Raw genomic sequence first — 15,117 nt, 5'->3', positions numbered from 1 at the left:
ATTTGATATTCTTTTCGTTCTTAAAAGAAATTTTCAACAAAAAATATTTACCGTAATTAAGAAAAATAAAATCTTTTAGATAGTAAATATATTGTTTTATTGATTATTAATTTGATAGAGGAAAAAGGCGGACTATAAACATTAAAAACTATTAAAAGAAAGTTAGTGGAAAAATATATAGAGATCACAATAATTAAAAAATATTTTTAAAGGTAGTGAGAAACACGTGGGAACCATGAGTAATATAAAAATATTATTAGTGCGTGGAAGATATGTGGAGACCATAAACATTATTAAAATATTAAAATAAGAATAGATAAAGTTAATTATGTCCAAAATTTTTCATACAAATAAAAAGATTATTTATTAGAACACAAATAAAACAACTTATGAGAACAAATTTAAGAAGCAAGGGGAGTATTCATAAACTATCATATTTACAATCTAATATCTGATTCGATATGATCTAAACTGATTTAGTTATCCAATATCCAATACCCATGAGAATAGGTTGAAAAGTTCAATATGATATTTGAAATATCTCATATTTGACATTCGAGTTTAGTTTAAATGGTCTTTGTAAAAAAATATAATTTTATTCTTGCTAATATCAATTATTCAATTTAGTTAAAATATGTGGATATCCAAATACCCGACTATTGAAAATAATGTCAGATATCCAAATTTTTATTCAATATTTAAATTTTAAAATCGATAGCAAATTAAATCATCAGATTTTTGGATAATCAGATAATTTTGCTCAACCCTAGTAATAACAACCTATGTAAACTATGATATTTGAAACACTAAAAAAACTAACATTCTATCTACTTTTCAAGATCGTCAAAAATCAGTCGATTTATGTATATATCGACTGATTTTCGACTATTTTGAATAGTTGGAATAATAGTTTTCGGGATTTTATTTTGGTTGGAAATCAGTCAAAATTTCCAATTAACCTTATATAATTTGAAAGCTAGTTGGAAAAATGGTCGTGATTAGTCAAAAAGGGCGAAAAACTTCTCTTCTTTTTCAATTTTAAATTCCGCAAAAAATCTGACTAGCCATATGGAGGTTAGAAATTTGGTCAGAAGATTTTTGACTAACTGTCATGGTAGTTGAAATCTGATCGGAATTTCAATTCTTTCAAAAATGGTTAAATTTTCCAACTCAACAGAATTAGTCAAAAAACAGTCGGTATTTACCGACTATTTGACTTAGTTTGAAGATGCAATACTTTTTCTTGTAAAAATTAAATCCTATTTTTGCTAACTCTTAGACAAATTAAATTCAAATAGGAAAAGTTTTATAATACTTGTTGCCTTTTTTATGCTGGACATGTAATTTATAAGAGAAAAATATACTAGGAAACAAAAATAATTAAAATGTTCACGAGCTATTTATAGGTTATTTATGTATCCTATGAATAAGTTCTTCTATTTATCAGACCTATTAAAGTGTCCTAAGGTAATAGAACCAAAATTATTATTTAAACAAAAAAATGTGGAAGAGGGCAAGACTTTAACCCTAAATCTCTAATTTAAAAATTAGACTTTTTATTACTGTCATAGAAGTATCATTTTATTGTACTTCTGGAAGATAAATAATAATATTTTATTTTTATAAAATGATCCAAAATTTTTAGGACATCGTGCTCGTTTGGCCTTAGTAGAGGTTCCCCTCTATTTATTTACCTATATAAATCGCTTATTTTACGTTGAGTGTTTGAGTAAATCAATTTATTGGTTTATTAATTTAGTAGGGTATTCTAAAAATGATAAAAGCCCTTAATTATTGCTTATATCCAAATAATATAATTAAAAATTAATAATTTTCATTTCAAAGTTAATCTCTAATTTCTAATTCTAATATAAAACATAAAATAAAGCATCTTATTATTATTTTATTAATTATTGTGCAAGATATCAAATATAATTAACATTGTGAAGTAGAAAGTGTACAAATTTAACACCACATAATAATATATTAGATACACTAAGAGCTATCACAAAGGTGAGGTTTTTTTATTTGAATGAGAATTTCTTTAGGTAAAAATGTATTCCATTAGTAAATATTCACAAAAAAATTCTTATATGTTTCTAAAAAAATTCTCAATGGGAGGAAATTTTTTGGTTTCCTCATAGTGGCCCCCACCACCAATATAAATAATACACCCCATTTTCCTATTTTTTTGACACATAATTTCTAATTTTTAAAGACTTTTAAAAAAAAATATACCAACATTCATGAAAAAAATTTATCTATAAATAGACACCCATTTTTCTATTTTTTCGACACACTTTAAAAATTCTCTTCTCTCTAATTTCATAAAATTAGTATTCAAGTGGTTTAATGTGTTTGATATTTTTATTTTTAATTTTTTTTTGTGGTATTCGCAATTTATCTGAATAATATTTTATGAATTATTTTTTTGTCTTAATAAAATTTTAGGGTAGAGAGAGAAAATTAGGTGGGATATAATATAAAGTATGAGAGAGATGTGGGGAAACTTTTTTTCCTCGCGAATGGAATAAACTTCAATAGCAAAAATTTTCACACAAAAAATCTGATGTGAACGAGAGAAAAAGTATTGAGAGGAGATTGGTGAGAACTTTTTTTTCTATACCATTGAGAGTGCTCTAATCAAATCCATTAGTTTAGGCCCTCAATTTGTAACTCCCTTATATTCTAATTAAATGCCACATTTCGTTTTTGTTTTTTACACTTGTCGATACATCACTTCAATCTTAAATTTCTTTATTTGTGTTTGCGTGGTCTGTACGTTGCTGTGTTGGGGCATGGTTTTTATGGCTTTCTCTCGCATTGGGGTTATTTATGCCGCTAATCTAAGTTTTCGCTGTTACAATTTTATCTTCTCTTATCAATATATTTTTCATTTTTCAAAAGAAAATACTATTTGACTATTTAAACTTGTAAATTAAGAGTTATATACCAACTAAGAATAATCACTAAAAAATATTTAAAAAAATAAATGGAACATTTAGTCGGAATCGGACCGATTATCATGTATCACTTGAAAATAGCTCAAAAGACGTTCAACTGTAGTCGTTAAATATCAATCAATAATCATAAAAGCATAACCTGTGGCCCATTACAAGAACATTATTAATGGAAAGCTCAAGTTGCCAATTGCCATTACAAAGATGTAAATTGCGTGTCTATTCTTGATTGAAGATTCTGGAATCTTTAAGCCAACTTCAAACTTGCGTAATGTATTTGCTAAGTGTCATGTCATTAATTTAATACTCATTTGTTACGATAACAAAAAAATAAAAAAAAATAATAATATAATAAACAAAATCATAAAAGGTCAATGAAATAAAAGTGTCATCTTATTAAATCCTACCACATAAGGGTGATTTGTTCCGAGGTAAAATTGATTGCTTTTTTCTAGTACTCCCTCTGAAAGGAGTACGGGTATGGATTGTCCGTTACCTTTCCTCACCCGGACCTTGTTTTCAAGCGGGATATTGGGTTGATGATGACATAAGAATAATTTGTTAACTTTACAAATGACCGTTATTTACTAAAACCTCTTCCATTTGTTACACTTCAACTTTATCCAATGACAATTAATAGAGAAATTAAGAAAATTAAGTAAAGTAGTATTTTATAGATAGTGGAAGAAAAGTGTGTATAAGATAAAAACATAAATAATATGTATAGATAGAAATTAAAACAAATCGTTATTTTAAATAAAAATAAAAATAAAGCAAATTTAACCAAATCAATTAAAAAATGTACAAATTTTATTATGCTTCAACTTTTTTGGCCTTTATAAATTTCACATGAGAATTGATGCACGCAAATGTCTTAACTAATTGATGGGGAGATCTAATGGGCCCAAGGTGTTTTAAAAAGGTTGGAATTGTAGCTTAAAGACAATAATAAGCTCTAATGTTTTATTGAGGTTGTTATATTTTGAGATGACTTAAATTAGATAGCCCAAATTATTTTTAAAAAGTTACTTTTAGTAAAAGTATGAATTTAGATTTATTTTTTTTCTTAATAATGAAATTTTTATGTGGACTCGTCTCACGATGAGATAATCTCATACAAGACTTACTGATTAATATAATGAGAATATTTTGTATGTAATAAAATGTATTAAGCATGATATAGTTTAATCAATAACACAAATAATTAAAGTGGTTCACTAAATTTTAGGCTACATCTATTCTCCTAGACTATTGTATTTCTTCATGTGCTTAAAAGATAAATGAGCTTGAAAGTTTAATATAATTGTAACGCCCTATTATTTTTCGCATAAAAAAAATGAAAATAAAAATAAAATGATAATAATATTAATAATAATAATAAATAATAATAATAATAATAATAATAATAATGATATAGTAATTATAAATAATACAGGAGTGGTTAAGTTGCTTCGTGTCGCGTTACGTGTCAATGTAACGTTTTTGCGTATAAGATTTATAATTAAAAAAAATAAAATATAAGAGAATCATTAAGGGGGCCGGTTATGGGAAGGTGAAAGGGGAGAATAATTGTAATCATAGGGTATAATTAAGTTTTCTTAATTAAGAAATGTAACCCCCTTAATAAAACCCATCAAAACCCTAATTTTCATTATTCATTCTATCATCTAAATTTAACAAAGAAAAAAATTCCTCCTAGTGTCTCTTGTGCTGCCACCTTTGGAGGAAGGAGAAGGGTTCGTTTGGTTTTGTGTCGAATAGATCTACGCTTTGGAATTAGTAAGTATTAATCTATAACTTTTTAAAAATTCTTGTATATGTTACATTCATGAATAAAAAATTATATTTATGATGAAATTCTTTTAAAACTAATTGTGTATGTTTTTTTTATGACTCATACTTATTTTTTTTTGAAGAAAAACCAAAAAAAATAATAATATGATTGGTTTATTCCTAAATTGTAATTTATTATAATAATACACATAAAGAAAATTGTGTGCTTTATATTATTTTAAAAAAAAAAAAGTGTAGTACCTTTTGTTTAAAAAAAATTATTGTCATTGGTGTTTCGTTTTTGAGAATATATATATATATATATATATATATATATATATATATATATATATATATATATATATATATATATATATATATTGAATGTATAGATCTAGAAGTTTAAAGTTGGAATTTTGTTCTTCTATGTGTTATTCTTGAAGAATAAATTAAACTTCTTTAGTTGATGTTATTTCTTAAGATTTGTGTTAATATTATATGTGGTTATTCCTTAAGATTTGAATTTAGAATTTGGAATTTGAGTAATTGGATAAAATAAATATATATACAATAAGGTATAATTAAAATTTCAGTTTATTTATGATAATAATTTAGGTAACAATACACCATGAAGATAAATAAGAATCAAACGTAGCCCTAAGTTTCCACGAACAACCTCGCTTGCACTTCAAGGTAAGGACAGTTTGATTCGAGGTCTCCGTTCTGTACTCCACATTTCTGCGAATATGATACACTCTAATAGCTTCCAACAACGATTCCTTGCTATTAAACATCATACCCTTCTCAAACTCTCCCTCTTCGATGTATGTGGTATCACAAGCCCAAGTCCTCCATGAAATGTCCTTCTCATACTCGTCTAAAGGTGGACAGAAGGCATAAGGTGTAGGAGGAATGATTGTAGGAATGTTGCCTAGGGTCATGTCATTTGCTAGCGCATCCTCATCGACATCCACATCGTCCTCAGAAGGATCGTCAATGAGCTAATTACTCTCATTTCCATCATCCCAAGGTCCCATCTCAGCAGTTTCTCCTAAGTTAACCATTGAATTAATTGTAACTTGATTCGTAGGGGGTTGAGAAAAATTACAAGATGCGAAAGAAACGACGGGATTTACAGTTTCCTGAGTTAATATAGGCATAGGGGTAGCAGTAGGATTAGAAGCAACTACATTCCTTAATGATACTTCTTCTACGTATAACTCCAAAGAAGGAATTTGGGTGGACTTTGAATGCTCCCACATAGCATCTATAGCCTCATCATCCTCAACAGGAAAGGCAAGCAATTCTTCACTCATGTCATATTTAAAGCTTATATTTTACGGTACTTCTAGTAGGGTCCTAACGAATCTTAGAACATATAAAACGTTTAAAGTGGTTCAAATCCATGTTCGAATTGCAAGCAAACAACTTACGTCTTCCCCCAACATAATGAACTTTGCCACTACTTTATCGAATACTACCATTCCAAAACATACTATAGTCACGCGAAATGATGCCATTTTCTACATTAATACAAAGAAAATCAACATCAACATCAACTCATGCCCATACAAGTACATTACATTCATTTGATTATAATCTTTTTTGGTCTAAAAATTATTAAAATCCATAATATAACTAAGTTCATACATATATAATACACATAAATTCCAAATAATAAATCAATTCATAAGTTCATAATAATATTTCTAATATCAACATCTTTCTAATAATATTATCAACATTAAATTCAACTAATTCAACAACATTACTTCAATAAATAACATAAAGCTATAAAAACAATTAAAAATTACCTTCAATACTTATGGATAATTAAGAATAGTTTTGATTTAACAACTAGTAACCTATATTTGAAAAAATAAGCAAATTTGGTCAAAACCCTAAAAAACTACATATACACAAAAAAAAACACAAAAAAATTTACCTTTTAAGAAAGCTAGAGTATCCCACACTAATTTTGAAGTGCCAAATTTAAAGAGGAATGCAAGAATTGAAGGATTGAATTAATGGTTTTAGAGGAGAATGTCGAATGTGACGTAGGGTTTTGAGAAATGGAAAATTTGCGAAAAACAGAAACTGATCTGCATTTTTTTAGAGCAGGTCTATTCGCAGTTACTAACTGCGAACAACTCCAAACCACAGGTTTAAAATTTTCACAATTAATTTTTTAAAACTTAATTTATTTTATTAATTTTTTTTTGACTTATGAATTTCAAATTTTCACAATTATGGGGGACTTGGGGGCATTAGAAGGCACTTGCCCTAGGAATATTAAAAAAAAAAAAAAAAAAACTAAATGCGAATTTCTCCCTCCTCTACGTGTTTTAGATTTCATCCAAAACCCCATGAGATTGAAATAATACTCTCCCTTGCCATAAAAAAATTCCACTTTTCATTTTTGATGTTTATTTGTTATTCTCGTAAAAATTTTTTCATTTATATTATAAATTTTGGATAAAAATAATCTTATTCATCTTCATGTTAATATTTTAATAATGCTTTTGATCTCTATATATTCTCTACTAACTTCATTTTAACATTTTTATATTTTTTATGGTTCCTATATGTTTCCCACTAATTTTATAAGAACATTTTTTTATTAGTTTGGTCCCCATATTTTTTCCACTAACTTTCTTTTAATATTTGTAGTCTAACTTTTTCTCTATCAAATTTATTATTCAATTTCCATGAACATTTATTACGGAAACTTTATTAAATGGAGGGAGTAGTAAATAACACAAAGGCTAAGAACGTGGTGGGGACTTAATTAAAATTGTATGGACATGATTGAAATAGAGAAAAAATATGTGTGTATAGAAATAAAAAGAAATGGCAGGAAAATTATCCAATATGAAAATATTACAAAGTAAAACGGATGGACTAAATATAAATGTTGCCAAACCAGCTATTCTTGTGAGAGATCGTCTCTCGAAGAGACGACCTCAAAACAAGAAGCCCGTATTCTTATTTCTATTTACTTTGTATTAATTGGGATTTAGCCCATAAATCTAATGCGCTTCTCGGAAATACCGTCTCTCACAACAATTTGTGTTGACCAATTCATAGGGACAAAGGGAGTAATACACTAATTTTAAGGTTACATAAATATTGTCGGGTTTGAGTTACAATCAGTTTTGATAAAACTTTAAATGACAACTTACAATTTTAAAGTTATCAATTATAAAAATAAAATAGTTATATAAATTTATCTCAGAATAAGACGGTTTCATATAAAAGTGAGATTTTCACTCATATTGCAAAAGCCAAGCGGGCTGATCAGTTTTCATGGTCCATGGACTAGAAATCTATAAGAAGCCCAAACGCTGTATCTTATTCTCTTCGTAGAAACTAGAAACACATCAGCGACTCAGTGAGTCTGCCCTCGTAAGCCGCCATAACTCTCGCCATTTATTCAAAGAAGAAGTTTTAATTACACTACTGTCACTAAACAATCCGAAGAAGCCTCAAGCAAAGTCGCCATTACAGGTCCGTCTTCCCTTTCCCCTTCCCCTTTTAATGCTTCAATTTTGCTGTTTGATAATGCGTTTTTTTGATTCCCTTAATTTAATATGTTTTTGATATTTTGCTGATAAAATGACATTATCTTTGTCATTTTCATTGTTAATTCAGCGAATTCTGAACTTTTTTGTTAGCTGTATTTACGATTTTATTAACTCGGAATTATCAAGCAAATAAACTCATTTCCTCTTTTTTGATTTATTATATTTTGAAAAATGAATTTGTCCCTGTGTTTTAGAAAATCTGATATTGTTTGAATATAGTGGTTGGAATAGAGGATATAGAAATGATTATCTGTAAAATGAACACTCTCAATTAAGCTAAAAGTTTCAATTCATGCAAAGCAATCAATACACAATGTATTAGGGTTTGAACTTTCAAATCTGTACCAAAATGGTGTACAAGCTCATCTATATGTAATAGTTATCCAGATTCCTATGTTTTTTAGTATCCTTAATTTGCTATGTTTGAGACTTAATTGAACTTGCCCTAAGTAAGACACATTTCCTCGATCATTTAGAAAGCTCATACTGCATTATTTTGGTGGTGCTGTTGTTAAGTATAGCGTCTATTACTTCAAATTGATGTATGACTTTCATCTAATGTGGGAAATTTACAAAATGATGATGGTTTTTGCTTTTTGGAAGTTATGCTTTTGGCCTTTTAGGTGATCTATGTGTTGTCTCTCATGTAAATTTCTGAAAATAAAGCATTATAAAAATGAACTCAATGTGAAAATGAATGTGCTATGAAGTATTTTCATATTCACTTTAAAAGTAAATGTATATATGAAGCCATTGCTTGGTGGGATTTTTGTGGTGATAGTGGTTGTTTGGGTTTGGTTTTAAGTTGTTTTTCTTGGATTTTAATGTAAATTTGATTTGGGTACTGTTTGATGTTTGCTAATTTCATATAGTCTCTATGGAGAGTATATTGGATACTGTTGATGAAGAGTTGAGCTTTGAAGATGGTGATGATGTGGAGATGATGGATGTCGAAGAAGGAGAACTTGTGGACAGGTCAGTGAATAGTGTTGACATACATGACAAAGAAGTAAAGGAGAATTCACATAATGATAATCCACAGCCTGTGAAGAATATGACCAAGAAAAAAAAGCGGAATAAGAAAAAGAAGAAAAAGAATGCCATGCCCAAATCAGATGTTGTTAACATCGACAGGTTTTGTTCTGCCTTGCATTTCTTTTTACGGTTTCTTGGTATTAGTTAAGTGTTTTGCTTGTGTTTTTCTTTGCCATGGAGTCTTGATTTGTGCCATTTATATACTCCTATATTATTGCTGCTTTGTCAACTTGATGTTTTTAAATTGTTCATGCGAGATTGACTTCAGTTTAGAATAGAGATGCAAAAGTATGTACTTGAACTATGTTTGAAGCATCTCTAAGTTTCATGTTAGTTGCTTGGACTTGGAGTAGCATGTTCTTTTTCATTTACATTCTTAATCATAACGGTTTTTAATGTTTAATGAAACATTTCAGCGTTAGTTATTACTGGTGTTGTATGGATAGAACTGCATTGTTATGGTTTTTCCATTAAGTGACTTCTATCATCTAAAAATTGTTGAAATATGGGCAGTGTTTGACTACAATCTGTGTCTTCAATTGCATACTATTTCTAATAGATTTCCCTCTGGGTGTGCTAATGATTGCATGCAATGAGATTCTTTAGGCTACAGCTCGTGGATTAATTGATGGTGTTTTCCATTTACTGCCTACAGGTTTGTATTGAATGTCTGTAAACGGTTGAAAGAGCCAAAATCATATTTGATGTATACAGCTGTTGGCATTCTGGGAGTATCTGCCCTTGGGGACCTTATAAAAGAGGTAATGATCCAGTCATCTTGAATTGTCACACTAATCTTTAGTTATCCTTGTTCATAGGTGCTGATCGGATGCCTTTCTGTCACTCAGTGTTCCCAAATTAGTCTAATGCACGATAAAAAGATGTATTTGCATATAACTACTCAATGTTTCTTGCAGATTCTTTCTGCTTGGGGTCCATCTTTGTGCAGGGACAGTTATTCACAGTAGTTGATGATGCAACTTCAGTGTTTGGCATTTAAATGGCTGTTGTCCTTGCTGCACTCTGGATTCTCTCTCCATTAAAAAGACTTGTCTTTCGAACCATTTCTAGTCTACTTCATCTCTAGTTACTATCTTTCGCCTAGATAGTTATTAGATGAGGTGTTCAAGCAGACAATGATTAAATATGGTCTTTCTAGATGTGAGTTTGCCTCTTGCACCAGATATTCTGATTACTGTGTCAAAGCTAGTGAATCTTCCATATGTTTTACCTTTTACTTGCCTCTTGTACCTCTTTATTGACTATTATAGGTTAAAGGTTTATCCTCAATCTGAATTCTGAACCATGCCTTGCAGACCTGATTTTTCCTTCAATATAAAGGTGAGACATATAAGGATTTCTAGCTAATCATTTTCTAAACCTGAGATTTTTAGGGTATTAAGCTCCAAGTTTTCTAACACTCAATGTTTGCCGAACAAAAGCATATTAGTTCTTTTGGTTCAGATTTCTGGCCTGAGATTCCCTTGGAGTAATTGACTTCACAATTTATTATTATGTAGGTCAATTTGACAAGCGATATGAAAATTATTAAGACACATGATTCATATCTTATTTGGAGGCTAATATGTTATGTACAGAGACTAGAGGCTTGATAATTCTTTGTTTACTCACCTCACCCACTGTCTTATTATTCTCAACTTGGGAGTCCAAAAAGCTTGCAAATTTTTTCTTTGAGATTTTTAGTTTCTCCTGGAAATTTCTTCTATTTAATTTCTCTTCAGCACTTGATTTTCCTTCTTTTGGCTGAAATCTACCCATTTGTACTGTAAGAGGATATAGTCCTCGTTGATACTTCATCTAATTGCTTTCCACGTTGATACTTCATCAAAAATATGGTTCATTCAATTTACTTTCCACGTTGATACTTCATCTAATTGCTTGTGACGTGTGTAGCCTTGTCAATTACTTAGGATGTTTCATCTGTTTCATTGTACCGTTTGGGGTGTTTCGTTTTGATTCTTTCGTTTTTTTTTTATCCCATTCTGATTATTCATATATCACGGATTATATCAACTTGTAGACTGCAGTGTTGAGCTAGTCTGATGCTTAACTCAATAATTATTGGGAGTACATGATTTCTTCGGAAATCTGTATTAATCATGCTAGAATTCAAGCATTATGCCTAGTTTTTTTTAATTTACTTCTGATTTATAATTTTACATCAATTTATCTGTCTGTAGCTCCGCTATTCAATGTTTGGTCTCTTTTAAAAACGTCATTGTGCAGCTTCGTAATGGCACATGTTGATTGCAGGTAGATGCAGTCCAAGCATGTGGAGGTCAGAAGACTGCTCGAGGCGATAGAAATCGAACTGGTGGAGGCATTTTATGGAGTATACTCAAGTCACGTGATTTCAATGCATATAAGGAGATAATGAAGAAAGGAAAGGAGTTCGAGGTACATTCTGCACTTATCTTTTATTGTACTTTCTTGGTATGCTGAAGTGATTTTACTACTATGTGAGGGGGCAAGTACACTTCTGCGGTACTGATGTGTATAAAGTTAGCAAGATCCAAAACCAAAGTTTTGGTGGAAATCATTAACTTAATAAGTCTTGGTATGGGTTCATGCCCTTTAATGATCCTTTTTATAATTATGCCTGTGATAAGTGGATTTGGGAATTTGTATGTTCCAACTCTAATAGGTGCACCTGACATGGCATTTCATAACAACATCAACATTCCATTATCCCAATACCATTAAGTGGTTCATGCCTCTGCTTTTCCATGATTAAATAATATTTTTTCTACTTGTTACCGCCAAATCTATTTCCTATTAAGCTTGGCCATAGTAATAGGCTGTTGGACAGTTTATCTACCTTAAATGGTAATCCCCACCATTCTTGAGGAACACTTGATCTAGTAATTTTTTACTCTTCATTGATTATGCTCAATAACAACTCTTCGACATGCTGGACCAGGAATGACTGCCTAGATTACTCTTATTTTTGAGGTCCATATTAGTAACAACATTCCTGCTTCATGGTCACTTTTGGTACTGGTGGGGACAATTAATTAATAGATCAAATAAGATTGTGTTCCTTTTGTATGCCAATATAGGTTGCCATTCACTTAAGGTTCGACATGGAATATAAGAAGATTCAGTCATCCAGAAAATAAAGCCTAAGATAGATTCTTGGTGTTTCAAACAGGATATAATCCATGTGATCACACAAAAATCACTATAGGATGGCTCTCGTGCACAATATTATTTTCATTACTTGGAAATTGAGAATAGCTCATCAATAAGTAAGCCAAGTTATGTTCGCGTAGTTTTGGAGAAACACTATGCTTATGTTTGTTGCTTCTGTCTATATAATCATTGTTTACTTTACTATCATGGTTAATACCAAAGCTATAGGATAGTTTGAAAATGGCGTTGTCTATAAAGTGTCTTTTTAATGAGCAATTTCATCTAGAGTTTAATGTGCTTGCGATTTTGTTACTCTGCTTTACCTATATTAGCGTGGTGGACTGGTGTCTATCAAACATAATGCGAAAATACGGAAAAAGATTTACGGTTAATGCGAGTGGACCATGTTTCAGTCACGGTAAACCAAAAAGCCTTTATGATACAATGATATGGCCTTGTCTTTGCACTATGTTATGATACATCTGTTCTTTATGCCTATTCTTTTATGCTAGATGCTAAACAAACTGGGTTTTTGCCACATCATTTACCAGATACAGAAGTTTCATTGAGCGTACTTCTTTCTTTTGAAGTTTACTGATTCGTGATTGGCTTTAAATGTGCAATGCCTGTACTCAAGTGGTGAAAGTTCCCACTTTTTAGCTATAGTTATGGGTACCCCTCCTTAACTTGGCCTTTTCTTGCTTATGGGCTGTTGGGTTTTTGATCATGTCTATCATTGTATGTCCCACAAAATTTTAATATTTAAGCATTGGAAAAGTGGTAATTAGGTGGTCATGAAATACTAGGAACAATTCAGAAAGCTACATGTTTGAGGATGGGAGCTTCATTATCATGGAAATGACACGACATTTTTCTTAAAAATTAGCAATAAATTTTTTTTTTTCATTATCACCGTTTATGACCTAGTACCAATGACCAAGTACCAAACTGGGATTTGAGGTAATGTTATATGGTGCACACTAGGTTGATTTGATACTATCATATGTATAGTATGGACTTTTGGGGTAAAAGATGAGACAAAAAAATCCGCAATAATTTTTTTTAGATATGATGTATTGAAACTGAACTAACACAGAATGTAAATCTTCATATGATGTTGTGGTTGAGCGTTCTTCCGGAACTCAGTTATAGCTCCAATTTTCTTGATATGTTTATCAGGTCTTTTATTTTTTACTGCTATTTATAATCTCTTGTATGCTATGTTTTGAATATTGCAGAAACAATTTCGGCGACCTGTTAATGTGCAGCCATCTGGTGGTTCAGGTGCAATCTCAAGTAAGGCTATTTCTAGCACTCCAAATTGTGACTCTCAGACAGAAAACCCAGCAGCAGATGAATTAGCAAGGCAGCCTAGCACCATGCAGAATCGAGGTTCCGTGCATGATAGGATTAGAATACCTGTTACATATGATGACTTGCTTGGAGAGGAACCACCAATTGATCAATCATCATTTTGAAATCCTTGTAAGTCATTTTTTTATTTTTCTATATTTCCCTTGGGGCGAAAGAAGGCTGTTAAAACCAATCTTTCGCTATTAAGGATTTTGATTTTGGGATATATCAATGATCAGCTTAATCAATATAAAAGGTTTTGTTGATGCGATTTTGTTAACTAAAAAGAGAAAATCAAGATCCTTGAAATAATCATTCGTTGTATTATATGCGTAATCAATATAATAGTCGTTTGTGAAGTCATCTTTTTCGACTCATAAGTTTTTGCAAACCCTGAATTGGCGCCGAATTTGTCGTACGTCAATCATGAACAACTCCTAGATCTTGAATGGGCTTAAATTAGCTCTAAACCTCCTTGAACCAACCCTTAACTTTCATTAATCGTAAGTCTAAATTGACTGTAATCTTGAACAAACTGTAAACCTCTCTGAACTCAGAATTGCCCCTTTTGACTCCAAACTGAATCAAGCTCTACAAAACCTGGTCCTAGATCAAAATCAATCCATCCTTGTGATAAATGCAATTGTTTGCACTTATTCATAAAATTAATTCTCCTTCATGATGGTTATTATTAATGATTTTGTGTTTATTTTGAAAGATTTATGAAATTTTACTCACTTTGGTCATTTTTTATTTTGAGTTATTTTGATCGTTTTAAGCGTAATTCTTATGATTTTGACTGTTGAATAAGTTTGACAAAGAAGAAGGAACAAAAGAATTGATAAGTTTGACAAAGAAGAGGGAACAAAAGAATTGATAAGTGTTCATAATGCAAAAGTTTTCAGATAAATATTGATGTTTGCGCTTTGGTGTTCTCAAAACTTACCCTCTTGATTTGGGAGATACAAAAGAAGAGGAACAAAAGAGTTTTAAAAGTGCTTATAAGGGATGGGTAAATACTCAAATCAACCATGTTTATGGTGAAGTTGATTTGGGAGAGGGAGATAAAAATGAGAGATTTTGTGGATTCCTTGGCAATTCAAATCAATGATGGTATTAAGCTTGTTATCTAGATTCTAGAATGCATGATTTATGTGTTATTTTGATGAATAGAAAGAGGATTAAGAAGTGGAATCCCTACTTTCTCACCCACCTAAATTAAATTCATGTGTTATTGATATGCTTGAGAGGATGATTGA

At 30.5% G+C, this 15,117-nt stretch overlaps 1 protein-coding gene across 1 annotated transcript; it reads left to right on the top strand.

Moving 5' to 3' along the window:
- The first annotated feature begins 4,578 nt into the window (after window positions 1-4,578).
- LOC130797720 (uncharacterized) lies at window positions 4,579-13,990 on the top strand. The gene is made up of 6 exons (XM_057660437.1): window positions 4,579-4,739; window positions 5,349-8,240; window positions 9,190-9,451; window positions 10,008-10,113; window positions 11,627-11,770; window positions 13,744-13,990. Exons 3-6 carry the CDS (start codon window positions 9,195-9,197, stop codon window positions 13,981-13,983), a joined length of 747 nt encoding a protein of 248 aa, XP_057516420.1. The 5' UTR covers window positions 4,579-4,739; window positions 5,349-8,240; window positions 9,190-9,194; the 3' UTR covers window positions 13,984-13,990.
- The last annotated feature ends 1,127 nt before the right edge of the window (window positions 13,991-15,117 follow it).

Source organism: Amaranthus tricolor, chromosome 13 (assembly GCF_026212465.1).
Source record: "Amaranthus tricolor cultivar Red isolate AtriRed21 chromosome 13, ASM2621246v1, whole genome shotgun sequence".
Taxonomy (NCBI): domain Eukaryota; kingdom Viridiplantae; phylum Streptophyta; class Magnoliopsida; order Caryophyllales; family Amaranthaceae; genus Amaranthus; species Amaranthus tricolor.
Note: the sequence above shows the minus strand (reverse complement) of the source record. Positions and strands in the feature narration are given on the sequence as shown.

Bases quoted from the DNA above. Each gene is read 5' to 3' on its own strand.
- LOC130797720 (XM_057660437.1), top strand. From the start codon at position 9,195: ATGGAGAGTATATTGGATACTGTTGATGAAGAGTTGAGCTTTGAAGAT. The intron at 9,452-10,007 runs GTTTTGTTCTGC...TACTGCCTACAG, and splicing joins GATGTTGTTAACATCGACAG to GTTTGTATTGAATGTCTGTA. The intron at 10,114-11,626 runs GTAATGATCCAG...TGTTGATTGCAG, and splicing joins TTGGGGACCTTATAAAAGAG to GTAGATGCAGTCCAAGCATG.